The sequence below is a fragment of the Acanthaster planci genome, linkage group LG01, assembly GCF_054643075.1.
Source record: "Acanthaster planci isolate LZ-2023a linkage group LG01, COTS_SCS, whole genome shotgun sequence".
NCBI lineage: Eukaryota > Metazoa > Echinodermata > Asteroidea > Valvatida > Acanthasteridae > Acanthaster > Acanthaster planci.
In genome coordinates, this window is record NC_141777.1 from 7,626,177 (window position 1) to 7,654,038 (window position 27,862).

At 40.9% G+C, this 27,862-nt stretch overlaps 1 protein-coding gene across 2 annotated transcripts; it reads left to right on the forward strand.

Moving 5' to 3' along the window:
- Positions 1–65: 65 nt before the first annotated feature.
- LOC110979242 (nuclear RNA export factor 1-like) lies at positions 66–27,338 on the forward strand. 2 transcript variants are annotated; one of them, XM_022234858.2, is made up of 20 exons: positions 66–233; positions 4,341–4,437; positions 5,450–5,623; positions 6,144–6,354; positions 6,998–7,081; positions 8,297–8,401; positions 8,664–8,802; positions 9,170–9,258; positions 10,032–10,139; positions 11,228–11,328; positions 14,574–14,610; positions 14,996–15,120; positions 15,955–16,015; positions 16,572–16,671; positions 17,077–17,198; positions 17,629–17,671; positions 18,097–18,227; positions 18,901–19,055; positions 20,081–20,141; positions 20,671–27,338. In XM_022234858.2, the coding sequence occupies exons 1-20, from the start codon at positions 179–181 to the stop codon at positions 20,707–20,709; spliced, it is 2,037 nt and encodes a 678-aa protein (XP_022090550.2). In that variant the 5' UTR covers positions 66–178; the 3' UTR covers positions 20,710–27,338. The 2 variants fall into 2 exon arrangements, with proteins under 2 accessions (XP_022090550.2, XP_022090549.2); XM_022234857.2 differs by having other exon boundaries at positions 67–233; positions 5,447–5,623.
- Positions 27,339–27,862: the final 524 nt, after the last annotated feature.

A 27,862-nucleotide genomic window follows, 5' to 3' on the forward strand; every position in this document is an offset into this window, starting at 1 on the left:
CTGGCTCCATTCACAAAACATACTGGTAATACTGTACCACGATTGAAGTCTAGTAACCGAATAGTCATTTTCATCCGCGTACGTACGTATATAACGTACGTACGTGTACGATTCTGAACGACGGAACGCTAGCTGCGTGTACTTTGAACATTTTTTCAGAACTTTTCACCCGCTTAAGATGTCCAGAAGAAATAACCGGAATAGGGATGGGGGTCGCAGTCAGCAGTACTATGGTGAGTGTGGAAATATTAACGATGTAATGCACGCCATCCTGCTGGCTGGCTGTAGCTGTAGGCAGGATCGACGGGCATGGCCATGGATGGGCATGATGTCGTTGATGACGCGTAGCCGTAGCCATTGGTCAATTCGGTCATGTTACACTTCTTGTTGGCAGCGGTTCAGTGTTGCAGTCTTGACCAAAGATTGTATAGTGCTGCGCAGCAGTCATGGCGGTACAAGAGAACTCCACAATGAATATGCGTAAAACATACTAATTGCCTGGGTACCACGCACGCACACGTGGCATGCCTGGTGTGATGTGCATTAAGGTGCACTGCACTGGCTTGCTTGAATGATGCCCATGGTGTAGGTATGCACAAACACGCCGCGTGCGCAACCTCAGAAAGGTGCCCACACAAGTGTTAGCCCGATTCTCTGCCTGCAGAAGGTGTGTCTGGATTTTGTGCTGCTGATTGGCTGTTGTAAGGAGTCTGGCGGACAAATTAATGAATATGTAATGAGAAAAACACGAAGTACATGTACACATTCTTTTTCAAAATTTTCCGATCGACCTCCAGGAAGTGCCATTACGGTGTCGCTAAAGTTCGAGCTCGAAATTCCGCCCAACCAATCCTAGTTTGTAACAAAGCATTGTCATTTTAAGGGGAATCGTTGTGAAACATAACTCTTGAGCTGTAAGTGGGTGTGATTTGAGCAAATTCTGAAGCTTTGAAGGGCTGGGGTGTTTTCTTATCAGACTGCGGGGTGTTCAGTCCCATGTTTTGCAAGCGCGCTGTGCACGCCATCTTGCCATGATTCATGACGGCACGGCCGCGTGTTGAAACGTGCTTGTGTGTCACTGGCTTGCAATGTTTGTGTCATGCTCATGATGTAGCTGCCTACAAGAATTGAAGAAATGAAGAACTGATCACAAAATGCTTTAGAGTTTGCTTTTATTTTATTGAAATTTGCTTTCTAACGGTATATACATGTAGAATAGCCTATGTTCAAAGAAATTGATGCATAACGCAAAGCAGGTCACAGTTTTTCAGAAGATTCCTATGTTATTCAATATAAATACGGAGGCACAAAATACGCCCGTTTAAAATCCTTTTTAAAAAAAGCATAACATTGCTTTTGGTATCATTAGAAAGCTTATTTTAAAACTTATCTTTTGGCATGTGTTACATCTAAATATCAGACTAACTTGAAAATAATTGTCACATGTCTACATGGTGATTACACCTTTTTGGCAGTGTTCTCCTTCTTGTGCTGCTTTGCGGTGCTATATGATCTTTGGTCTTGACCGTGTTGGCAGTAGGGGTGTGCATTTTGATTACAAATTGTGTGGGAACCAGGTACTGTACATGCAGGGGTCAAAAATAACTTGAATTTCATGCTGGCCAGCAGGACCACCATTTACTGGTCCTGCTGAAAATCTGGTGGTCCTTGGTACTTATCAAACGGTGGTGTAAAACTGCATCCTATTTCTTCCTGACATTTTTGCCTTTCAATTGTGGTTGTTTGTATTGCTTGCGTAAAACTGATTAGTTGATCAACCCTTCCAACTGCCATCATCTAATTTTAGTCGAATTTAATACGTGCCACACTTTCTATAAAAAAGACACGTTTCCATTGCCTTCCTCACACAATGAATTGAAGTTCATGTATTCATATCAAAAATTGAGAAAAAGGGTTTCAGTGCATGAAAAAAACAATAACCAAAACCATTTAGCACGGCGCAGTACAGCCACAGATTGGTCTTCTAATTACCATCTGAAATGACACACGGGAACCAGTTCGGGCTGGTTACACTACAGCCGTACGAACGTGAACTATGCATGCGTGATCAATCAATTGACCACGCGCGGATACATTCTGCATGCTTGGTGTACATGTACAGTACGTATTGGGCAACTGTACGTTCGTGGTTAGAGAAATCTCCGTGTATACATCATGTGCGTTTTGTACTGTTGCCAACTGGGAAACTATTTTCAACGATGGCAAGTATAGTGACCATTATATGCCACGTTGTTTTGAGAGAATAAAAAAACACAGTGTGACATGGAATTTATTTACTAAGACCATTCATTTGCACTGGCCCGCCAGACCATCGGGTTTGGTGGATCTGGTGGTCCTGATGATTTTTTACTGGCCTCGGACCACCGGACCACCGTTAATTTCGACCTCTGACATGTACCTGATTCCCGTAATGGGCAGGTACCTGGGTACCCACAAGTATTAAAAAATAACAAAGTAAACGTTAGTCGAGTAGTTTCCACCATGTCCTGGTCCCCACCCATTCTATTGAGGCTGCTAGATCGAGTGCTGCATCAGCATGACTGGCACACTCACACAGGCACGAACTTGGGAACTGAAGTTGCACAGGACTAGTGTGAAATAAAATACAGTAAAATCTCAACCACCTGAATCTCATGGGGAACAGCTTGAAAATTGAGTTATGCTAAACTCGAACTTACCAAAGGTCCTGGGTCATTGAGTCATACCAGATTTTCACATGAGATACGTAATCGAAATTAACTTGCTCCACAGTGGTATGTTTGTGTAGTTAATTTTCTTCAGTTTATAAATTATATTGGTGAATAGTTCTGCACATGAGTTATCATTTTCTGAGATTTTATGTTACCTAGAAGTTTCTTTCTTCAGGTAAACCAAGCAGTAAACCACTTTAATGTTGTACCTTCATGGGGCAATAACTTCTCTGTCATTTGATCTATTGTCATAACAGCTTGAGGCACAGGGCATAGTCTGGGCATGTTTTCACTTAGGCTTTCCATGTACATGTACATACAACCACGTGACCTTTCCTTCTGCTGCCGCAGTCAGCGATTGGACTGCCTGTGCTTAAGCTACAATTGAGTCCCCAGTAGCTATCAGGCTTTCTTGAAAGTGCAGAATTTGTTGCATATATGGGTTGGTTTGGCTTATTCAGCGTGCATACGAGTGATCCCAGAAATGTATCCTGTTTCCCTGTACATTCTACAAAATGAGGAAACCGTCCTACCCATTTAAAATCATTTTACTTGTTGTTTTCATTTGCTTTGGTTTGTTGTTGATTCTGCAGTTTCTGTCATTCCCCATTATTGCTATAGTTTTACCTACATGTATAGTACATGTACATGCAGGCCTATGTCATTTTTTCTTGTTTCGTCTTTAAATTCATTCATGCATTCAAGCATGTTTATGAAACTGCTATTAGTAATGTGATACATGTACATGTAACATTTTATGCGCCATGGTGGCTGGATATGGAACTGTTTCCTTCACAAATTTAGGAACACTAAAAAGAACAACACAACTTTGTTCAGATTTGCATTGACAGCAGGACCTCCATGCGTATAAAGCAGCAACCCCAAATATTGTGTAAAGCACATGTACATTGTATCCTGATGCCACTTAATACTTCGGCCTGCACAAGGCCTGTAGAGAGTAGACAACCAGCTCAAATTATTTTCTAATAAAATTTGAAATCTCCTCAGTCTCAGATCAGTGTCTTATGAGTTTATTATTTTTTTGGGGGGGTGAACTGACCTGTAATGGAGATATAAAAAAAGAGTAGCAGTATTTTGCCCCACTGTTACCTGCATTGTTTCCAGAAAAGGTTGCAGTATGAAATCAAAAGTTGTCTCAAAATGTGTATATCCATACATACCTGTGGCTGACCCTGCAGGGCCCTGATGACTTACAAGTCCAACATCACACATCTCAGGCAGAAGAAAAACCTGTGCTGGAGTTGACAAGTTGTGAAGATAAAAGTCACTTCTACCCATCGGAAAGCAAGTTGGAGTGACTCATTTTTTTCCTGAAAGGAATATTCAGGACACTTTGTAAAATGTCACCAGTTTGACGTGCGCACGATGTACGTGTACCTTCCTAACATACAATACAAATGGCAACATTTCCATGGAATGTATTGCTTCTTCAAACATAATTTGCCACAATGTCAGTTGCCACCCATACACTCATTCCCAACTACAAATTGGGCCAGCCTTACCACAACTCTCCAAAATTATAGTCAAGACCATTTCTACAGCTGGGATGCAGCAGGATGGCATCACTGTAATTTCACGGCGTTACTTGTACATGTGCCTTTGTGCTAGGTCATGATGACCGAGATCAAGTTGGAGGTCACTGGAGGGGAGGACACCCTGGAGGCAGGAGCCATCGAGGAGGACGGGGAGGGCCAGCCGGCCGAGAGTAAGACAATCTTTATGAAGCAAGATTACCATCATTTTTCCCTAGTAACAGACCTCACGTGTACAGCAGTTGGCCCATGCATAGTTTGTATAGGAGTCCTTGTTGCAGACTTTTTATATCCGTACATATATGTTCATGTACAGTGTATGTGTACGTAAAATTGTGTTTATTGTGTTGGTTTTCCTGGCTACTTCATCATTAAGTTTAATGCGAGACCCATTCAAATTCGTTTCAAATTGAATACTCCTTGATAAGTGCATTTTAACATCAAAAAGTGTCATTCAATTTCATTTTTTGAACAATCATTCATTAAAACAATTGATTAAACTCAAAATTTCAAATAAAGATATACAATACCTGCTCAAATATTGTATTTCATCTACATGTAAATTGAACATTTCAAGTTTGAAATACATGTAGATTGACTGTTGGCCTAAACAAAGCCAAACATACAACACTTAAATGAATCTTAATGTGATAGCACCAATTGGTAAAAGGCAGTAGGAATTTAACTTACAACTTCTGAAAATGGAGATTTGAATTCCTATATCATAAAAATGAAAAAAAGAATTGGGCCAACTGTTGCACAAACTTGTTTGCACCAAAGTGACAATGAATGCGGTAATTGTGGAAAAGCAACCCCAGTATAAACAAACGCCAAAAATGTGCATGAATTTGACTGCATGTTGCCTTTTTGCTAAATTTGGCAGGGGAAAACCAATTTATAATCTGAACAATGCCACTGGTGGATTTTTTTAGTTTGAGATTAAAGTGCAGGTATATTAAAGTGCAAATATGTGTAAAAAAGTACATACAGACCTTGCACAAACTGTACATGGTTGTACATGTAACTTTTGAGAGAGTTTGTGTTTAATGAAACAATTTCCAATTTTCAGGAAGAACTTTCATTTTCTCAAAGTGCCAATTTTGGATATATCCTTTGCTGACAATATTCCCTTCCCTGAGCTAAATTTTAAAATTATATTTCCCTCTGTTCTTCTTTCCGTAGCAGGAACCAAGACAGTGGTCCATCAGGAGGCAAATGGCAACGAGGTAAAGGTCCAAGGAGGGGTGGTGGACCAAGCGACAGGGGTAGATATCAAGGGCCACACCCTCGCTCCAGGTTTACAGATGACGACGGTGATGTGCAGATGGGAGATGCCGAGGAGGGCACCTCCCAAAGATTGTAAGACTGCCTTTGAAAGTTTTGGCTGGTTTTGACTATTTTACATTCCTTTTCAATTAAGTCTTTTGAAAATTTTCCTTTTTTACAAGTTTTTAAAAGTTGTAATTTTCTGGACAGCTGAAGGTACAATGACATCAATCATGGAAGACATTTGTGGGTTTTCCTATTACAGTTGTGAAACCAAAATGTGCTCAATAAAAGCATTTCTGATAAAGTGTTGCTCAGTGATTCAATGTATGTTCTTATGGAATGATGAATCCAAAACGAGGAAATTTAGACCAGTAAAAAACTTCAGCATTTGTTTGTGCATAGATTATGTAATATTGAGGTTGTCTTCATGGGATGACATCACAGTTTTATTCATGAATATGGAAATCTCACTAGCATAAAATTGTAAAAGGCACCAAAACAAACTTTGAAACTAAGGTTTATTGAGACACAAATGTGCATTTTCACGAGTTGTTTGAAAAAAATGCATCGCATAGACCATTTAAGTTTCTTGTTTTCCCATACCTCCCAGCAACCCCTACGGACGGCCCAACAGCAGGCGAAAGAACCGCCCCAACAACCGAGACTCCAGGGGAGGTGGCGGGGCCAGAGGGGGCGCCTCGTCCATGGCCAGACTGGGCCTACCGATCAACACAGGACACAAAGACAGGGGGGCAACTGGACACAACAGGCCCAGTGATGGCAAGGGCAAGAGAGCTGGACAGAGTTGGGCAAAGATCATTGTAAGAAACCACCTCATAATTCATTAGGGACAAATTGCAGACAAGTTGCAGGTGGAGTCATTCACATCACCGGCAAGAAGCTCTGCTTTTGCCACAGACATGATCCTGATAAATTCAGTAGATACCTCAGCTTGTTCCGTATGAATTTCGATGTGGTGCTTAAATTCGCAAATTTGCTTGAAGTAATTTTTGTGTATCCACCGAACTCCACTTCATGAACCCTCTGAAATCTTCCTTTAATACTGGAAACAAGTTTTTGCATTTCTTGTACTGTAGCTCTTAATCCTGCCCAGTCATCTGAAATGTACTTTCTGAATCTGAACGGTCCAGGAAAGGTTAGGGTTAAGCATAACTGATGGGTTCCGTCTACATCAGAACGTAATAACTATAGACAATATGTTAGATACAGATGCAACAGAATACTTCCAAACCAGGGCCATGGACAATACAAGACCAATTAACCCTGAAGCCAAGAAATGACTAAAAAAAATTAATCATCAAGTTCTGAAGTATTGACAGATTGGTGCCATTTTGAAGCCATCCTGCCTGTATGTGAGCACATGTTGAAGTTGTTGCAGTGTCAGATGTTATCTTGGCATTTCTGAAACAGGTGTAGTAACTTGAACACTGCGTTTGATTTCAGATACCCTATGGAAAAAAGGTTGAGAAAGACTGGCTCCTCAGCAGTTTACAGAATCTTTGCTCCGTCCCCTTCATACCATTTGAGGTGAGTTTTATGTATACCAGTCAGAGGACGTCAGTAAAATTGATTTGGCATGCTGTTATTTTCACTTCACATTCCATTGTTTCTTGGCCCTACTTGCCACCCCATGTCTTGCTGTCCCAGGTTTTTTTTTTCCTTTTTTGCATCATTCCCCAACTGCCTTTCCTTCATTCTCCTTTTATTTGTACCTCGTGCCTGTTCGTCATCAATCATTTCCATGTCAGTGTTGCCCTCAAGAAGGTTCTCTTTTGGATCAAAACGTCTGGCTCTTCAGTATCTCCTGTTGGAATATTCAGGGCACGCCCTGTTAGTAAGCAGCTTAATTCAGCTGTCTATAGAGGGTTTGCATGGCTGCCACCATGCAGGCCAATGCTTCTGGTTCACCGGGTACGCACAAAGGAGGTTCCCATGAAATAAAGGAACTGTCCTGCAAGATGGCTACTATGCAAAGCTTTTATTTCACCAGGTTCCAGAAGGATTAAGGAAATGGGGGTGGACCAAACAGTGGCATTTTCCAAAGGGTTGGATCCCCTTACATACTGAACTGTCACAGCATTATTGCTCTGACCCTGGCAGCATCCAGCCACCTGTTTTGAGAATAGACACAGACAAAGTTGGGCAGACAGTTTTTATTTGTACATTTACAACTCCCCCCCCCCCATTTTTTACAGAAATCTTTAAAACTGATGTGAAGTTCTTTATGCCTACAAAATTAGGGTACAATGTAAGTATGACCTCATATAGCACCAAGGAGGATCAGTGTCAGATCTTGCGCCGGGAGTGGACAGGCAGTTTATTGAGCCAAGATATTTCAATTGTAGATAAAGCCCTGCTCTGACCTCTGCCATCAACCCTGTAGCGTTGAAGACTTGTCAATGTCAAGACAGCAGTCTGATGCAGTGAACTTAGGGAGTAGGGAGAAACACCAAGACCAACAGACCACAGTAGTGAGACGTCATTGTGAACCAGAAAGTGCAGTGCAAAGGAACGGAGTATGCTCATGTGTTGGTTCACTCACTGGTTCTTGAGCTGATTGCCTTTTGCACATATAATTGTGTGTGTGAAGTATTCCCTTTGGTACTCCGTAGCAACCAGAGAGATTTTGAATGGATGTGAGGCTGTTGCCTGCTCACACGAGACAGGACAGGCTACCAGTCTGCTATGTAGTGAACTGCAGCATGTAATTAATGTTCATCCCTTGTTGTTGTTTCTTCACAGTTTCATTATGAAGGTGAGAGGGCGATATTCCATGTGGACGATGTAACAACGGGCAGTGCGCTCAAGGCCATCAGCAATCGCATTACAACCAAAACAGGTCACAAGGTGGGTTGCCCTAGTATCAGGAGAGCTTTATATATGAGTTTGTTTTCAAGCTCTGTGAGCAAAGAGTAGCCAGTAGTGTTCTTGTGCCGATGTCATGTTGAAAGCATCCTCACGTGTCTCCGCAGACATTGAGTATTGGTAGATTGGTAAAGTTTGTTCCAGAAATTGTGATGTTAATGTTGGCGTAGAAATAGTCTGTTAAACAAGAGAAGTCCAGGAATTATAACTGTGGTCTTACATTTTCATGTCCATGTACATGTAGGTTGTTGTGATTTCTCATCCTTGTCAACCCCTGGCTGTGCTAAAAGGCGACGATTTTGAGGTCTTGAAGGTGTGCCTGAGTGACCGCTACGATCCATCTACCAAGGCCCTCAATTTAAGCAACTTGATTGATGACCAAGGTACGTTCCCGCGAAGGTTTGCTTCCTACCCTGCGCCCATAATGCCGATCCCCGTGCACTAACTGGCAATCCCTTTATCCCCGGGCAATCCCCCCCGGTGGAATGTTGTTCCACCTGGTGCCAAGACTGCTCTCATGGTCCAAGCTGAACGGCTGCAGAATGAAAGCGATGCATACAGGACAGCATGTCAACAACCCCACCTGGGGCGATTTGTGCAGCAGCGAAATCCCGATTGAGTGGTGTGCATTCCTGTTAGCAGTAATGTTCCTTGGATAGATTTGGGGAGAAAAAAAAAAGAAAAGGAATAGAAATAAAAGAATCGGAACACCTGTAAGAATTGTTGACCTGTTTTTTTTTTTTCACACAGCTCTCAAGAGCAAAGGTGTGTTAGGCATCCTCAGCAGAAATCACATCATGGAGGCTGTCATCAAAATCATCTCCGAGAATATCCCAGAGGTAGGCCAGTGTAATCGATTGTCAACGCCTCTAAGCACCTTGTATCAGAAGACCTTGAGCAATGGCATAGTTTGTATACACTGGCCTCTCAGATCTTGAAATTTTGTTCCGTGTTGTTCCCAGGATGCTGACGCATATTGGAGGAGAAATGGAGGATTTGTACATGAAACCAAGCACTTTTTACAAGGTCCATGCAGTGAATTTTTTTCTTAGGCACACCTTGTGTTCAGCTTTATACTCGTCTTCAGTGCATTTTAAACTGTTCAGCTTCCATTTTGGGGTTAAGTGTATTGAAAAGTGCATTTTGTTCAATATTTGAAATCGTCCAACTTTTCTGGGCGCACTGTTGCTGTGGTATCATTCAAAGAAGACACTGCTGAAAATCAGGTTGATTTTACACAAAGGTGCATTTTTATGGATTGTGTATTAAAATAGTTGCATTGCATAGACCCTTTAAATTCTACTCTTAGGGCTAATACGGCTCATGCGAGTTTGTGATGTTAGAACATATTTTGAGTTGTGAAATTTCAAAAGCAGAGCACATTTCAACTCATGTGGATCTCACCACACATGTTTGGATATGTCAAATTTGCATTACACTCGCATTTTTTCCAATAAAGTATGAACTCTCCAGGAATTATGGGGAGGGAAACATTCTCAAAATAATTCCCCCAGCAACTTTGGCAGCTTTGCCATCATAAACTCACCGTGCATCATGCTTTTCGTGCCTACCGTCGGCGAGCCCTTCCTCATGTCTCCAGTTTCGTTTGCAGGTCCTGTCCATAGATATCAGCCACAACAAACTGTACAACTTGAAAACGTTTGGCAAACTGGCGGAGAAAGCCTGCCAGCTACGGAGTCTGAATCTAGCCAAGAACAAAGTAAGATATTCCCAAGATTTCCAGATTTTTATCAGTATCGGTGTGGTACTGAATAATCATTTTACGCGCATGACATTGCAATGGTTTTTATAGATTGCTTACTCATTTTGGGAAAGCTCTTAATTTCAAGTAATCTAACCCGTTGCTTGGACCAAAAGCTGATAAAAGAAACTAAACTTATCCCTGCATTACAGAGCGATTTTCCTAACCCACAGTACAACCAGATTTCATTGTTTTGCTATGGGCCTCTAGCTGGACCTGGAGAGGGCACAATTTTCTTAGGAACGGAGGCTCCTATGGTTGGAATTCACTAAGCTGGTTCACGAATGACTATGAAATATGTGCGTTACAGTTGCATCACTGCCAACAAATGAACATTCCCAACCAACATGGCTCAGCTCTTTTTCAACCGATGAGGGGGTGCTTCTGCTCAGGGTGGATAAACCTTAACCACTTGCTGCCGGGTGCTTTTAAAAATGCAGTGCACACATATGGGCGATTTTCCAGATTTTCAGTTTTCAAAATTCTTCAAAAATATATCATTTCATTGAATGGACCATTACACCCACACAAATGACTGTTTGGTGGCTACTCTGAGCTGACAGGTAACCTTCATTGACTCTTGAATATTTCAGCCAGGCCTGCCGCCCTGTAAAGAGAGCCGAGAATTGTGAGGTATTGTGTAATTTCCTTTGTCCCCAGTGAATGCAAGTGGCGTCTTTTCAAACTCGGCTGGATTAGCAGGCAGTGGTGCTGTGTTGCTCATCAATGGGGCCCTGGAGCACTTTTGTCCGCGGTGCTAATCCACTGTGTGCTATGCCCAAAACAGTGGTATACTGTTTAAAAACAGTGACGGATTACCGAAAAATGATGGCAATTCCCAGCAGCAGGTCTTTTGTTCTGAGTACAGTCTTTTGTTACACGGACCAGCTCTTTTATCCCATTTCGGGCACCCTGGCTATGCATATAAACCCATGGTGCTCAAAACAGGGTTCCCTGGCAGCAAGTGGTTAATGGCTTTGTCTGGAAGCATATTCTAGGCTTTGGTGGATGATGAACACACCTTCGCCTTTTTTTTTAATTTTCAGATTCGTGGCATTTCAGAACTGGAGCCCATCAAAGAGTTCAGTAAGCTGGAGGAGTTGTTTCTACAAGGCAATGAAATAGTGGAAAAGCCCAACTACACAAGGTAAAGCTTCTGACAAAATCTGTTTGTTCTCAGTGCGGAACCAGACTGAGGCATTTCCCACAGCCTGGACCAGTTATAATGTCACAAGTGCTAGCCTGGGCACCGCTCAATGTCTTAATACACATGGACGTAGAGTCAAGCCTTGGCCAGCACCTTGTCTCTATGAATTCCAACACAGGGTCAACTATTTGAATATGCATACAGGCGCGTGCAGTTGAGATCCGAGTTGTGCACAGTGAATGTGGTCAGACCGGTGGCATATTTGCATAATAGAATGCAGCTGTAGCTTTATGCAGTTCTGGGTTACAGGTACATTTCTGAGTCTGTGGGTTGCTTACTAGCTAGGATAGCATAGAGGCATTTATCAGCTGAGATGTTGATTAGCTGCCAAGTTCTGGTAAAAATTCCCTGTTGGTATCTCAGTTTGACACTTCCAGATTTAGAAGCTCATTGCCGCATTCAGGCATTGCGTCCACCCAGGACTCCATCAGACTCAACCACTAAACTAGTGATTTATTATACTCGAAATGATTTCTCACTTTTCTCACATGTAAAACCGTGGCCTTACAACTTCCTTCTTGCGTGTCAAATGAGAATGAGACTTAGAAAGTTAGTTACTACCTGAGTTTTTGTTGTTGCTGGTGTGGTTTCCAGATCAGTTTAGATGGTTTAGGTTGGATGGGGGGTGTTAGTTTGTGTTCTCTGCACTTGCAATTTCATTGTTTTTGTCATTGTGTTTGCAGAACCCATCGGATTCTATAAATGTAAAGTCTCTTTCAGTGACAGATTGGTCACTTTAACATTTGTGGCAACCACCCCCTTGGAATTAACAAGTTACTAGGAACCAGTTGATTGATAAAATTGATGAGCGTTTCTTAAATCCATTCAGTTTCCTTCACAGGTTGGAGAGGATCAGTCAGATATTTTCTTGCTGATCAATACTTTCACTATTAAACACTGTCTGAGGATTCAGTTTAGTTATCTAAGATTGGACTTTGCTTGCTTTCCCCCGAAGAATTTTGAAAATGCACAAACAGTCTGGTTCTTGGTTTATCAGCTGACACAAATAAGTTGAGTAGTGGACCTTAGGACCCAGACCAAAGGATGGACCAGCAACATTTCAGAAAGAGCCCTCCTTGTTTGCTCCCTAGCGTCTTGTTTTTTGCTTGTTAATCATGTTATAGAGAGTTCATTTTCCTGTCATTGTGTGTCCATTGTGGTGTTGCTTGTCTTCAGGCATTTCTCTATTTCGTTATCACAAATAACAACTGAATAACACATCTCCTAGTTACTGATTTTATGTTGGGGAGGAGGCTCGTTCTTGTATTCTAAAGTCAATGCTTACTTGCCCTTTTTTTTCTGTCTGCTTATCCATCTCCTGCCACAGCAAAGTGCTTTTCTGAGCATGTTTCTTTGGGGGGGAGGCCTAATTCACAATATTTTAATGTGACGGCTGCCGTTAGTTTGAATGTATCTTCAGCAGAAAGAAGACTAGTTCTTTCACAATTTTATGAGATCTTTGAAGGTCTCACACACAAGATGAAAAACCAGAGAAAGATGCCTCCTCTTTTTAAAGTTGCAAATGTACTTGTACATCTGTCATCAGTGGCAAAAGCTGATGTGCTGTGGTGTTCTGTACTTGAACCTTACACATCCAAATGGCTTTGGATCATTCGTGCTGAGCACTTGAGTTTGACATTAGCTTCCATCAGCTTCTGACAACTTGTCTCAGTATTGTTTGCTTGAAAACACCCAATTCTGAAACAAAACAGATGTTTCACATGGGCAGCGTGGGTTGCACTTAGCCCGAGAGACTTCTTAAATGAGCTGGAAGTGCCAAGCGCATGCTTAGAGCTGGGCACAGCACTCAAAGCTGTGCTGTTGCAACCCACCTCTCCCCTTTGGGGATATTAACAAGACAGGATTCATGAAAATCCTGACAACACGTAGCGTGCCTCTGTCGGCACTGCACGCTGGGCCTCGCGAGGGTCCTGTTAGCCAATGACGGGTAAGCTCTGGCCACAGGCAGACAACCTAAGCCAGGCGCAGGACCCGGCAGCCCTGCTGAGAGAATGAGTCGGACTTCCGACGGGCCAGATGATTGCGGCCTGCGACCCAGAGAGTCTGCCATCAACAGTTTGAAAAACAAAATCTCGCAAATCTCGCAAACAAACTTTGCTCAATGAGATTTGACTTTGTGTCATCAGGTTGCAGCTTGGACATATTTGTCACTGATCAAGTCTCCTCTGGAGGAATAACAGTTACTCCAAGATCAAATCCTGTTTGAGGAGATACAGAGAACAAGAAACAAAGGACAAACACTGATAATTTGATTCAGTAGAAGTTTGTAAGATACGAACAGAACTTGAAAATTTCCCATCCCAGGATGCATTTCTTTTAACTAGTTTGCAAAGTCACAATTCTGAGTTAACCTGTCAAGTTTTTTTTTTCTTCTTCTTTGCCCGAAGCCACCGCTAAATGCACATCCCCGGCTACTGTGTCATTTTCTCTGCATGCCACCGCATGATTTGTAACCCTTTGTATCCATCACATGTATTCTGCACCTTTCTTCTCGTGCCTTGTGTTTTGTCCTGCCTGCTGTTAAGTCTGTTCACAGTTTTCTACCAAACCCACACATTCTTGGAGATCCTCCCTCGCTGTTGTCACTTTTTGGTATTTGATGTTTAAGCCGTTACCTAAGCACGCCCAGGAGGTGGTAAGTATGCAGGGAAGCATGAATATGACCATTTCGTGGTTCACGTTCTGTTTATCATTTGTTCATGAGAGTTTTTATGACCACGTTTTTTCCTTGCGTTTCCAAAATGTTTACAATACAGTGTTCGTGGTGATGTAAATCATATCCCCCTCTTTTTACCGGGGGGGGGGAGGTTTTTTGCACATATTCCGTAATCTGTATTTAGACATGTTCTGTCGCAGCATATTTGGGTGTGCCAGCTTGTCCTCTCTGGCATCCAGTACTGGTCCATGACAATCACGCTATAACTGCCTTCTTGTGCCTTCCCCAAATGTGAATCGTCACTGACCCGAAAAATTATCAGAAACTTGTCAGACTGGTTCAGGTATTTTGAAGTTTAGGAAAGGTTAAGACAAAATCCATTAGTCTTTCAGTTGACCCATGAAATTCTGTCCAAGCCCTTATCACAGTCTTTATTCATAAAACTTTTCTGGAACTTTCCACACTTGTGCCGCGTTGTTTTTTTCATATCTTTTTCACTTGTCTCCAGCATTGTCCGGCAAAACTTCCCCAAGGTCATCCGACTCGTGAGTACATTTGCTTCCGTGATCTTACCAAGACACCTGACTCATCTTCAGAACCGTGTAATCGAGGCAGCCACCGATGTGAACAGCTCTCTATCAAAGTCTGGTTCCCGAAGTTCTAGAAAATTGATAGTTCGGATGCAGCCTAGTCTTGATTGACTGGCTCTGCTTTGATGTGTCAAAGTCTGTGGTTTCCTTACAGTGTCTGCAGAAGTCTCAGAATTTAGCATGATTTTGTCACATTCACTTGAAGCTAACAACTATATAAATAGAAAAAGTACCTCAGAAAATTCCTTCATTCAACTTCAGAATAAACAAAACCTTCCCCTACGGGCACATGTTTGTTTTGCCCAAACTGATGAAACATCCACCCTTTCCCTCCCCCCAGGATAGGCAAGAACTCCCGCCGCTCATTGCCTTTGACGTTGAGTCACCCACAGTCTTGCCGCCAGTGCAGCACAGCTACTGCGGCAGCAGTCAGATCAAGAAACCGCTCTTAAGTTTCCTGGAGAAGTGAGTATGAATCATAACAGGATGAGACAGCAACGAATACTCAGGATGGCTCCGGTAATAGAAGAAGCATGTTGCCAGCTATCTTTCGGAAATAGTGCCTTTAATAAACATTTATAAAGGGCAAATTTCATATCGTTGTGTTCAAATGTATTGTAGAGTGAAGACATTTAACTGTCACATTGTTGACCTGAAGGCAAAACAACCCACTTCTAACACAGGCAGAGATTGTAAGTGTTGATTTTTGTGAGGAAACTCGGAGAAAAAAAAATTGCGGCACAGGAGAGAACCGACAAAATCCACTCCATTCCTGTGTAGCGAGTGCTCGGTGCACTAGCTACCTATGTATACATTATGTATACAAGCTCACATTCTGTCCACCATTACGGGGACTGGGGGTCACTAACTGCTTCACTGATCAACATTCAGATTGGTTTTTGGTTTGTGTCCGGTTACTTATTCCTCCTATTTATTTCATAAATCGTCTTTAAATTATCTGAAATCCTAAGAACACAGGGAACCAGTGATCATATCCTTGAACAGACATGCAACTGTTTCTCAGATTAGCCAATTTCCTTTTTTGTTACTTTACAACAAAATCTCGTGCACTTGGGAATTTCCTCATGTTTTTCTGAATTGCTATTGGCATGCCTGTTTGAAGTTACCAAGTACTTCAGCACCAGTGGCCCAAGGCAATGGCCAAAGATTCTACTTATCTTAAAATCAATCTTTTGCATTGTCTTGAAATTATGAGGCAATGTGCTCAACAGACTCAAGATCCTGACATGTTGGCCTTTGTTGTTTGTAAAAGAGATTGTTTTTGTTTTCATTTTGCAGATATTTCACAGTATTTGACTCGGGCGACAGACAGTCGTTCATTGAGGTTTACCACGACCAGGTAAGTCTGATGTATTTTTTCAGTCATTCAAGGTCATTGATAAGTGGTATTTTCATGGAAATTTATTCTCCCCCCCAAAAGTCTTGATCAGCTTTTTTTATGAAGGCATATACAAGTCTGCGGTAACTTTCAAGACTTGCTTTTGCATGACGGGGGGGGAGTGAAAGATTCTACTTTTACAAGTCACCCGTAACTTTATAGGTTTGTGTTAGAAGGTTTAGGAAAACAAAAATGTGCTGAGAATATCAAACACATCTTTATTTATACTGTGATTTCTCATTCAGCAAATGGCAGAGGTCAAAAGTATTTTATATCCAACTGAAGTTGCATTAAGTATACCTTGACCTTGTTCTAGGTCTAATGGAACTCAAACCTAAAGTTTCGGAGGTTTTGAGAAATGACCAGTAGCTTTTGAGCTTACAAACACAGATTGGCAAACTTACAAATTGGTCACATGGAATATTTGGGGACCCATTCTTAAAAAACATTACTGCGTAATTTAAAACTCATTTATGAAAATCAACAATTTCTTTGACCCATAATTTCTCGGTTCCAGGCCTGCTTCTCAATGATGTGTCAGAACTCACCTATTTCAAGCCCACACATTAGGAAATACATCCCCCAGAGCCGCAACCTACTCAGAATAAAAGACCTGAGTAAGTAGAAGTAATAACTACACGAAGAGTTCGTGTCCTTTCTCTTAAAAGAAATCTACAGAAAATTTATTTTTGTATCAAAGGTCTTATGAAGAACAAAACATGCTCATGTTTCCAGGGAGACTGTGATGTCATTTCTTAGAACTCATTTTTTGTGGACCCAACTGCACATATACGCAATGCAGATAAGGTGTATGTATACACGCATTTGTACATGTTTGATGGAATGGAATAAATGGGTAATGTCCAATAAACCTGACTTCAGACAAGTATGTGAAAACGTACAAACAGCTGGGAGAAGGCAGTTGACTTAAGCTGGGACAAAGATGAGCTTCTCAATCTCTGACAAATCATTGGATATGGTGGAAGTTTCAAGGGGTACCTGGTTTTGACATGTTTCCATAGCAACAGAGAGCTCCTTCAAACTGTTCAAGTCCACCAAAGTGGCGGTGGTAGCCCAGCTCAATGAGATGCCCCCGACGAAGCACGACACCAATTCATTCCAGGTGGATTTATCCATGGTACAGGTGAGATGTTGTGCAGTGTGTTTCTGGTAAAACCAGTGGGATCATACTTGGTGAAAATGTCCTCCTTAGTAAGGTTTTGCTAAAACCCAGATTGCTTTGAACAAGCTGTTGAAATACTCACACTCAGATATTCTCGCTACACTCGTACTCGCTCTTGTAGTAAAGTTAACTACAGAAGTGTAAGGACTTCTTTGCACTTGTACTTGGAAATGTATCTGACTGGATGACAACAAAGGAGTTGGTCTATTTGCTGTCTACTGCCTACAAAGCTGCTTTGAGTTTTTCTTACTACACCAGCCCTAGCAGCCCCAGCAGTCCATCGTTTCATAGATTCACCAGGGAGTATCTACAGCATAATGCAAGTGATATTTGATTGTCAGGTTTTCATTGTGTGTTGACTGAGCCATTTGAAATCTTTCCCTTCTTTCAGGGCGACCTTATCTGTTTCACCCTGCATGGAATCTACAAAGAGTGTGAGTACATGGAAACTCTTAGACAGTTTCTCTTTGCCTTAAAACGATGAGGAACACAGAGAGTGCTGTGAGTCTTTCATGTCCAATCAGAATTTGCTTCTCATGTTTTTCTCATTGTCCATTTTGAACAATTATTCATTGAACTTTGAAGAACATGCTTTTTGAAAAAAGACTGTCTTGTTCATAAAATTTATACTGCTCTCAAAGTATAAAATGTTGATTGCTCTTGAGTGTAAGTGTGATTCCTTGAAATCTTGTTTGTTTTGTATAATCGGCCAAGCACGGCTTTCATAATTTCATAAATTTCTTCTCATTTACATTTTGTATTTGCGCATTGCTCTTTGTCAGAGAAATTAAATAAACATACCAACATATCTATACGATGTTTAAACTTTTCACTTGTTTCTCTTTTTGACGTGGTCTAGTCAGCAACAACAGGTCGTCATCACACATGGTTGCGTTCAGTCGAGTGTTCCTAGCTCAGATGCAGCCGCCGAAGCTGTGCATCATCAATGACCATCTTTCGATCAGAGAACCCACCCGCACTCAGTTGAAGGTGAGGCAGCACTAAACCTTATCGAGTCAGAACGATAACATCTGATATTGAACAAGTGAGGGCGGGAGTCCATACTGGGACAAATGGACAGAAGTCTGAATTTCATTTAACACCGGCATCATAACAATTACAAGTCAGTTTTGGCATTGCAGAGCACAATTGGTTGTTTTGAGGTGTCGGCTAAAATTGGACTACCTTCCAACAGAGCGCCCTCATTTTGACTTCTATTCATTTGAGTGGTCAGAATTTACAGAAATACCAGTCTTGGTTGCCGTGAGATTTTATCTTTATATGTACATTTGTCTTGTTAAGTTTTAAGAAGGTTGTATTTCAATTCAGCATTTAGAGGTAACATTTAGTATTTGCTGTTGTGACAGCTGCATGAGATTTTTTGTTACACTTGCTTTTGTACAACAGCCAGCCATGGTTTTGCCAGCCACGGTTTTGCCAGCCATGGTTTTGCCAGCCATGGTTTTGCCAGCCACGGTTTTGCCAGCCATGGTTTTGCCAGCCACGGTTTTGCCAGCCACGGTTTTGCCAGCCATGGTTTTGCCAGCCATGGTTTTGCCATCCACATCACTATGACATAGAAAACACAGACCACATTGGTAGCTTACAATGGGAAGTCATTCCAATTTCTTGACAGTTTAAAAGTTTTTTGTATCCATTGCAGGCTGCCTTCGCTTCGCCAGCCCCTACTCCTTCCACTAGCCCTGTGAACGTCCCCCAGGGTTCTTTGTCCCCTGGCCATGGCCTGAGTGCCCTGCAGCAGGAGATGGTGGCCAAGTTCATCAAGGACTCCAACATGAACGCCGAGTGGTCCATCAAGTAAGTGCTGGCAGTCTCAGCCATTAACGGGGGCCATTCCCAGCACACGGAACTGCGCAGCAGAGAAATATGCTGTGTGTTTGTGCAGAAACTTTCACAGCACAGAATGCTGTGTGAAAGAATCATATGGCACAAGTGGTTTGGGTTTCCTGCCCACTACAAGTGGGCATGTGCTCCCCTCCCTCCCCCCGAAGTCCATGCCCCTCCCCCGTGTACCATCATTTGAAATGTTGAAAACTACCCAGCCTACATTGCAAACTACAGATAAGGGAGCGTTTCATAATTGTTGAAGGTGGTATTTACTGCGGTACCGCTGGGTTTTTTTAGCGGCACCGCACTAGTTACCCGAAAGGGCTTAATGCTGGTACCGCAAAAATACAGCGGTACCGCAGTAAATACCACCTTCTGTAATTATGAAACGTTCCCTAATGTGCTTTCAGTGCCCATGGAAGAATTGTTTGCGCCCAGCTTGCCTTCGTCAAAATGTCATCCTAGTTACACCACCGAGTGGGTTTGAACCAAAGGTTGCCGTAGTTCTTGGGCAAGACACTTTACTGCAATTGCCTCAGTCCACCGAGGAGTATAAATGGGTAGCTATGAAGGCAGAAACCAGATGGGGACTGAAGAATATACTCCAATGTCAAAGTGCTTTCATGTGCACAAACATGTTTGGCAAGACCTGAAGGCTTTCATGGTGAAAGAACTATATGAGTCAAACGATGGCGGTTACACCGTGGATCAATCTCTTTCTTGAGTAGGTGTGGTTCCGAGAATTCCTCTTCTCAGAACCACACATACTCAAGAAAGATATTGATCCATGGTGTAACCGCAATCGTTTGACTCACAAACACGTTTGTGAACTTAGCTGTTTATGACTTCCTACTGTGTGTATGAATACAAGAGTCTACACCAGATTTGAAGCCGAGCAGTGGCCGAAAATTGGGGGGGGGAATCGGCAGCCTAGCCTAGAGTGTGCATTCAAAAGGAATCTCATTGCAACCCCATTTGTTATTTTTTTCTTTCAGATGTCTGGCAGAGAATGAATGGGACTATGAGAGGGCAGGCGTGTCATTCACGACGTTGCAAGTAAGTTTTCTGTGTGTTTTCAGTTAGGGAATGTGTCCGCAGAGACATTAGAAATTGCACAGTGCCAAAATCTGACACATTTGGTCCACCATGTCATATTGTTGAATACAACCGTAGCTCCAGTCTGCTACAGTCTCAAAAAGGATGAATGTGGATGATTTTTGGATGTAAAACTTGACAGTATTTGACATTTCCACGGTGGAGGATTTCAGGGCATGTTTCTCAAAAGGAACTCTGACCTCGGACTCATTTTATTGGGTTGGTCACATTTATACCAAGCCACATCCTATCGGGCAATCAGATTGTCAGAACAGTTACGTATCTGTCCTCTTTTTTACATTTGTAGTGGCTGATATGTTATTGTTGTCATGTTTTCCGTTTTCAGTGTAGACTATGAGAGTGTCATTAGATGCAGGAGTTTTTCTGCTTGAATTTCATTTTTAGAGTTGGCATCGTAAAGAATTTATTGTTATGTAAAAAAGATTACTGAATCTTCTTTCTCTTTCATTTGGCCATGTATTTTTTCCAGACTGCAGGCAAGATACCAGTCGAGGCTTTCGTCAAATGAATCAAAGAATTACGAAGAACGCATGGATGAAGAAGAGGTGATCTGACAGCTGTCAATTGTTCAATTTGTTGCCAGTTGTTGATACTGAGAGTTACATTGATAAAATGAATGTAGCAAAATGAAGCATATGGCAATAGAGCAACGACAGAGACGTTTGTGGGGCAGGCCAGATTTATGTTTGAAGTTTGTTTTTTGGGGGGAGGGGCGGTAGGGAAGGGCAGGGTTGAGGGGTCGGTTTATGGTGGGGGGCTCACCTTTGGGAAGGGGGTAGGATAGGGATTAGTTTGGTTAGGGGAGGGGTCCACAAGTTGGGGAAAGGATTGGGCTTGGAGTGGGAGATTGTAGGTTGCAGAGGAGTGGATGAATCCTTGTTGATGAGTGTCCTCTTTGCTGTGCAAATTGAAGTAAGTCTGAGTTGTGAGTTTCAGCAGCCTTTTTCTTGGTTTGTCTTTGGGATTGAAAGTTTCAAAAAATGACCATTGCAATGATTTACCGTATTCTTGTAAATATCCGGATAAGATATGGCCTAGATGGACACGGATACCTATTATTGAATTGGAAATCTTCATATTCTAGTGTTGTTATTGTGCGATATGTAAGATTTTTTGTCGCATTCATAAAACATTGGAAACTGATACCTGGTGATTGGATGACATGGTGATTGGATGACACATCTCGTTTGAATTCCTTTTAAACATGGAACAACATAAAAACGTAAAACATGACAATTAGTTTCAGACAGATTTGGTCAAACACAGTTAAGGACAGAGGTCAAGATGCAGACAGTTCACAAAGTGTCCAACGGTTGGTGTTAGTCCCTCTTGAAACCATCCACCATTGGAAGGCAATCTTTCCACAATTGGAGAGGAACCATTCCCTTGCTGTTTGGCTTTACGGGGGATGGTTAACAACAGGCCCAGTGGCTTATTAAGACTAAGTGCATGTAGAGAAAAAAAGCTGCCTTTCATAAATAACTGGAAGAGGATCAGGCAGCCCTCCGTGGTTGGTCCATGGAGGTAGGAATAAGGGGTTAAGACCTCTAGATATCAAAGAGGACCAACTGCACATGGACGGAAGGCATTCCTCCATTCCCAGAATCAACTCAACACAAACAAGAAGTAATCATTAATACCCCCCCTGAGAGTTTTTCTTTCAACTGAAAAATAAGGACGCTTTGTTAAGGGAAAATGCCAAACTTTTTTTAGCTTTTTTGTTTTGTTCTTGGGTTTTCCTTCTTTCACAGAGTAGCTCCCCAAAGGCCCAAATCTTGTAGTCAATCATCACCATGTAACTACACTCTTGAACAGTTCATCCAATGTTACAACGACTCACCCAGCTCAGACAATACCTTGTAATCTGATGAGCTTTCTGTTGGTCCCAGAACGCTATATGTGAGGGGATTGGGTGCATTTGGCTTTGAACCATTTGGCCAGCCTCTCTGAACCCTGCCCTGGTTCTCTATTGGGGGGCTTATCATTTGTGAACCCGTTGGACGGTTTGCGAACCGTTTGTATTTTTTGCAACAGAATATGGAAACCATGAACAAAAATGGAATCTTGAAATCACTACAAATTTTTTGAAACCTTGGAATTTTTTGTTGACTCGGCTAATTTCCTCATTTTTACTTTCTCCCTTTTTTTAAGTGATAACAAATTGGTGTTGAGTCCAAAGCTTTGGCATTTGATATTGGAAAATTGGGCCTATTGGCCTGGCAAAGAATGTGAAACTTTCAACCTCAGACTTATTTCAGCGTGTATTTCATTTAGTCTTGAATCAAGATACTGTTATTTTGTTACATTACCCACCATACAAGAGAGGGCTATTGTAAATCAAGCAACCACTTATTGGTAAAATCTGCTATTTTATTGCTGGTGATAGCGCCCTTTTGCAAAGGTGGATCTTGTAGAAAAATCCATCAGTTAATGTCTTGAAAATAATCTCTTCAAAAGCATGTCTTTTGACAAATCTGCCAAATTCAACAATTGGTTTTACACATGTGACATATTTACAATCTCAGGGCTAGTTGGAATTCAAAAGGTCAGTTTTTCACATTTTAGGTAGTATATAAAAGACAGGGAACTAGCAAAATCTTTTAAGACAAATTACGTAATATATAAGTTCAGTGCCATTAAAAAAGTCAGTAAAATTAGTGGAATTAAAAGTTGGCCTTTAAGAACACTTATTTTTGATCAGTGCTCACAGAAACAAGGATTAAGAAACAAGATATTTAGTTCCTTTTTTAAGCACTTATTTGACCTTGTATTTGCACATATTTGTAAATAATGAAAGTAGTGTTACATTTTTGCAGTTAAGTGAAATATCACTTAATTTGTTTTTGTTGCACTTTTTAAAAATTAATTTTGTTGATTTTTTATCCTTGGAGGTTTTGATTGGTCAATTGATGTTCAAGTGAGATTATTAACCCCCCTGCAGATCACGATAGGAATTACGTAATTGGGGTCCTTGAAATTGGCGACAGGGAAATGATTTTTGATGGGGGGGGGTTCAAAGGTAGGAGCTTGCTTACAAGGGGCCTTATTGTTGGCAAGATTTTACTCTTGGGAAATGTTGAACCAGGGGTGCATTCTGCTAATACATGATGCATAAATGCAAACATTGCAAACGTTGGTGACTTTTCATTACACTACATGTGTTCTGGAAACTGTGTGCAAATGTTGGCAATGTTTACAAAGGTTAGTTAGATGCACCCCTGCCTCTGTTCCAGGGGCTCAGAATGGTCCCACAATGGTTCCCCCATAACCTCCTCCCATGGACAACAAAATTTTGTGGGCCTTGGATGCGCTCATTCCATTGATGTCATGTGAGATTTGACTATTTAGTAAAGAAAATATGGGAGAAGGAGACTCCTTCTGAAGTGTTTGAAGGGAAAATCTGGAATTGGGGTATTTCTGCTGGATTTAGGCAAGGTTTTGTAATATTGAAGTTTGAAAAGTTCATTTTTGTATCTCTGCTGTTGTAAAAACCTAGACATAACGAACAAATGCATTAATATACATACTGCAGTTGGATTCACACGTGTAAATTTGATGTCAATATTGATGGTACCACAAAGTAATGAATCATGTAGGTCTACTGCATCATGAACTGATGTATTTTGAGTATAAAGCCTCTGCGTAACATGCCATTTTGTCTTGCTAGACTGTCCTATCTGTCACGTGTTATGCGTTTGCTCAGTGAGACAGGTTTTGATAAATTTTTTCTGCTGTACAGTATCCCAGGGATTAATCTCATGATGCCGCTCGGCTGAGAAATTGGATTACCCCTGGAAAGATGCATTGCTTGTGACTACACCTTTGCTAGTGTTTGCTCAGCATGCAGATTTGTGACGTTGCATGTCAAAACTGGGTAGAATATGGCACAGCTAAGAATGGAGAAACGGGGGGAAAATTACATTTGTTTGGAAATTTTTTGGAAATTTGCAATTCTGCTGATGTTCATATGATGCTGTGTCAAACTTTTAACCTGAAATTTCATTGACAACGTATTTTCTTTCCATTAAAATCAAATTTGAAGGTGTCTTTCTTTTTCATTTTGAACATTCCAATTTGTGCCTGATTTTGACATACCAGCTTCTTGTTTCATGTGAACTGCTTTCACAATGGGGCCTGCTCTAATTGGAGTTTGACCCAAGTCATGTTGCACATTTACATGGAAGGGCTGCTCAGTGTAGAAAGGGCTAAAATGTGTCTGTTTTTGAGATTTGAAGATTTCAATGCGTAGTTTATAGTTTCATAAATAAAGTGGACTAAAATACACATTATACTCTACCTTAAATGGATAGCTATGGGATCTTTAAGGCCTTTTCTTGATAAAGGTTTTGAATCTAAAAGTCTATGTAATTTATATAAATTTTGCATAGAAAGACACTTTCAACATGGAAGGTTACACAAAATCAAATGTAATTTGAAAGATTCTCCAACAACAGGCAGAGTACATTGTCTTAAACATTGAGTACACCGGTTATCTTCAGAAATACCCCTCACAACACAGATTTCACGTGGTGCTATCACAGACCTTTGACAAAAGCATTAAGGTCTTCACCAATTTCAGACCCGATGATAGATTGCGACAGCCCTAAGCAAAGAATTTTGAAGATCGCCCTCCTGTTGCTGTTAATTTTTAAAAGGCTGTGTTCACACTACTTCTCCAACCATCCTCAAACTTTTCATATTCTTCCCCCAAGAATCAGTTGTAATTGGCATCTAATATATATTCCAAAGTCTTTGTCATGGTCCACTTGTACCTTGGTGTGGGACTTATTTTTCTGAATTTTGTGACTTTAATTGTCTTTAATAGCAGAGCAGATTACAGTGAGAAGATGTTGGGATCTAGAACATAACATCTGTTTACAAGCAAGAGCATTTGAAAGTCTGTGCAATTTTAGAAAATCAGACTTCTTATATTTATCTTTGGACAGTACATGTATTTGCAAATTCACTTGTCAGTCTTGTTCTAACATTTTCTGTTTGAAGGGATATACATTTCAAATAAAATTCTGGAAGAGTTTGCAAAAAAGGGGTAAGGTTTCTTGGCTAAAAGCAGTGAATATACCAAACATCATGGTCTGTGTCTGTGAAGAAAGCACTAAATACATGGATGTGCTGAAAAACTGGAATTTTGTCTTTAGTCTTACCAGAACAATGAGCAATGTTTGCACTTGGACTGAACAGAACTTTGAAATATTCAGAATTTGGGGTTTGAAGACAGCCTTTTAATGTTTCAATAACTCTAATCAAAATTGGTGCAGTGCCAACCTAGTAATCATTGAAATTGTGTGTATCTGTTAAAATGTTTTGTGGTTGAGCTTAACCTCGTTGTAATTTATACTATTGTTTTATAACTTCATACACCTGTAATGCTGTCCCAAAGTGTTAATATGATGTCATACCTACACTTTGACTCTTCTTTAGTAAAGCATTTTGTAAATATTTATAGGTTGAGGTTTTTGAAATCACACCATCTTTGCAAATATTGTTATTAAAGGGTTGGTGTATATTTTAAATACTCATAGCAAATGTTTAGAATTTGAGTTTTTCATCTTCTAAGTTGACTACTAAATCAGTGATTAAATAATTCAGCTCTGAATTTCTGACTGAATTCAGAAAGTCTTTTTTACGATAACTCAAAAAGACATCACAAAACGTTGAAATGATTATCACTCGTGAATAAGAATGTTTATATATGATTATACCCAAAAATGGAAGTAAGAACTTTTTTATGGTTTTGCATATATTACTTAATGGTCAATTTTACTTTAGAACAAAAAAAGTGTGTATGAGAGACTCACCTACATTTTTTACACTTTTTCGTTCACATTTTTTGTGTTAGTTTCTTTTTAAACCGTTTTGCTTTTGCAAAGAAAGACAATCTCCATTGTTCTGTGAAAAACGTGATTGTTGTAGTGTTGACAGCTTATATGATGTTGCAGGAGCACAGAGCTGAGGTGTGGAAATTCAGTTTGTGCAAAATGTTTAGTTTTAAATTGGTTTTGTGTTTACATTAAAAGGGGCTGTGTCACAAGTCCTTGCAATTTCATCACACCCTATCACAACTCATCCAGTTATCTGAACTGTGACAAAAGCATTCCTTCATCATTGTTCTTCATCATCCTGCAACTTGTGACTGGCTTTGTGATCGAATCAACTACAGCCCTGGCATTAAAAAGTAGAATTGGCCCTTCATCTTTTATTCAGATTTTCAACCTGACAAAATGAGGACTTGATGGAGGAAAATCTTTGAAATATTTCCATCTTGTATGGTGCTTATGAGCAGTATTAACCAGCTTTACTTGCAAGTGCACATGTGCGCTGTTCATTCACTGTTCAGCCAGAGAGCTTGAGCTCTCAGACTTGCATCACTGGTCCCCCCCCCCACCACCTAAATCTTTGCATGGTATGGAGCTGTTGTAGATTGACAGATTTTCTTGTTTTCATTTTTAATGGGAGCTATATGCATGTTCATTTTTGTTTCCTTAAACCAACATTCATTTAAATCACTTATTTAGCGTGTTTGCAAGCCATGTGGTGATCGGATCCAGCCTTAGGCTACCCATTTATAAACATTGTAAAAATGACATCACATTATACAGGGGTGCATGATATATGTCAGTGTATGTATTGATTAGCATCAAAGTGGTATATTTGAAGTTTTTATATTGTCTGTTCTCCAGTTGCTTGAAAGTTCAAAATACATGTAGCTTCAAAATGTGCATTTTTCTGGAACACCAAAATAGGGGGGGGGGTGCATGATACAATGCTCATCACCCTGGTTGAAGTTGGGGGTGGGGACATATATACATACATACAGCCAAACTCCCCTAGATGCCTTCCCATAAGTAAGGAGTGACATGCTGCGTACATTTTTTATCATGTGTACCGGACAAAATAATGTAATGAGTGATGCAGGTACATTGATCAGCAGGGTAAACAAAATAACCTGTAGAGATGCCCATGAATTGACACAGGTGTATGGAAATTGAAGTGTTAGTCTGCATCCTGTTGCCCCATCTGGGCAAGGCTACAGCAATGTTTGTTGTATTAAATATTTATGTTTGAGTTGTGTAAGAAATGTTTCATTAAAAACTGGCAAGTGGAGCAAGCAGAGTTAAATGGTGCGTTTGAGTTTGCAGTTTTAAAGTAGAAAAACAGTCAGAAATTGGCCAGGCGACTCCATAAGTATCTTCTTGTTTATTGATTGACAAAGATAGAGGGATGACATTCTGAGCTTGTATCTTTCTTGAAGGCAACAAAATTGCCATGTTTACTCAGACATTTTCTCATTCACTATTGAGTAGGAAATGTTCAGTACAGACAGCTATTTTTTCCATCTTAATGTTGATAGACAGTTGGATACTCCAATCAACCTTGGACATTTTAGCTCACAGATACTGCAACATGTGGGCATTCACCAGACTGAAGAAATAGCGCATTGAACACCAGACTGAAGAAATAGCGCATTGAACACCAGACTGAAGAAATAGCGCATTGAACACCAGACTGAAGAAATAGCGCATTGAACACCAGACTGAAGAAATAGCGCATTGAACACCAGACTGAAGAAATAGCGCATTGAACACCAGACAGAAGAAATAGGGCATTGAACACCAGACAGAAGAAATAGCGCATTGAACACC

What these genes read in the sequence shown, in the direction of transcription:
- LOC110979242 (XM_022234857.2), top strand. Translation starts at nt 179, where the DNA reads ATGTCCAGAAGAAATAACCGGAATAGGGATGGGGGTCGCAGTCAGCAG. An exon ending in GGAGGGCCAGCCGGCCGAGA is followed by an intron (nt 4,438 to 5,446) that starts GTAAGACAATCT and finishes TTCTTTCCGTAG; the next exon opens with CAGGAACCAAGACAGTGGTC. An exon ending in ACTCAGAATAAAAGACCTGA is followed by an intron (nt 16,672 to 17,076) that starts GTAAGTAGAAGT and finishes ATGTTTCCATAG; the next exon opens with CAACAGAGAGCTCCTTCAAA.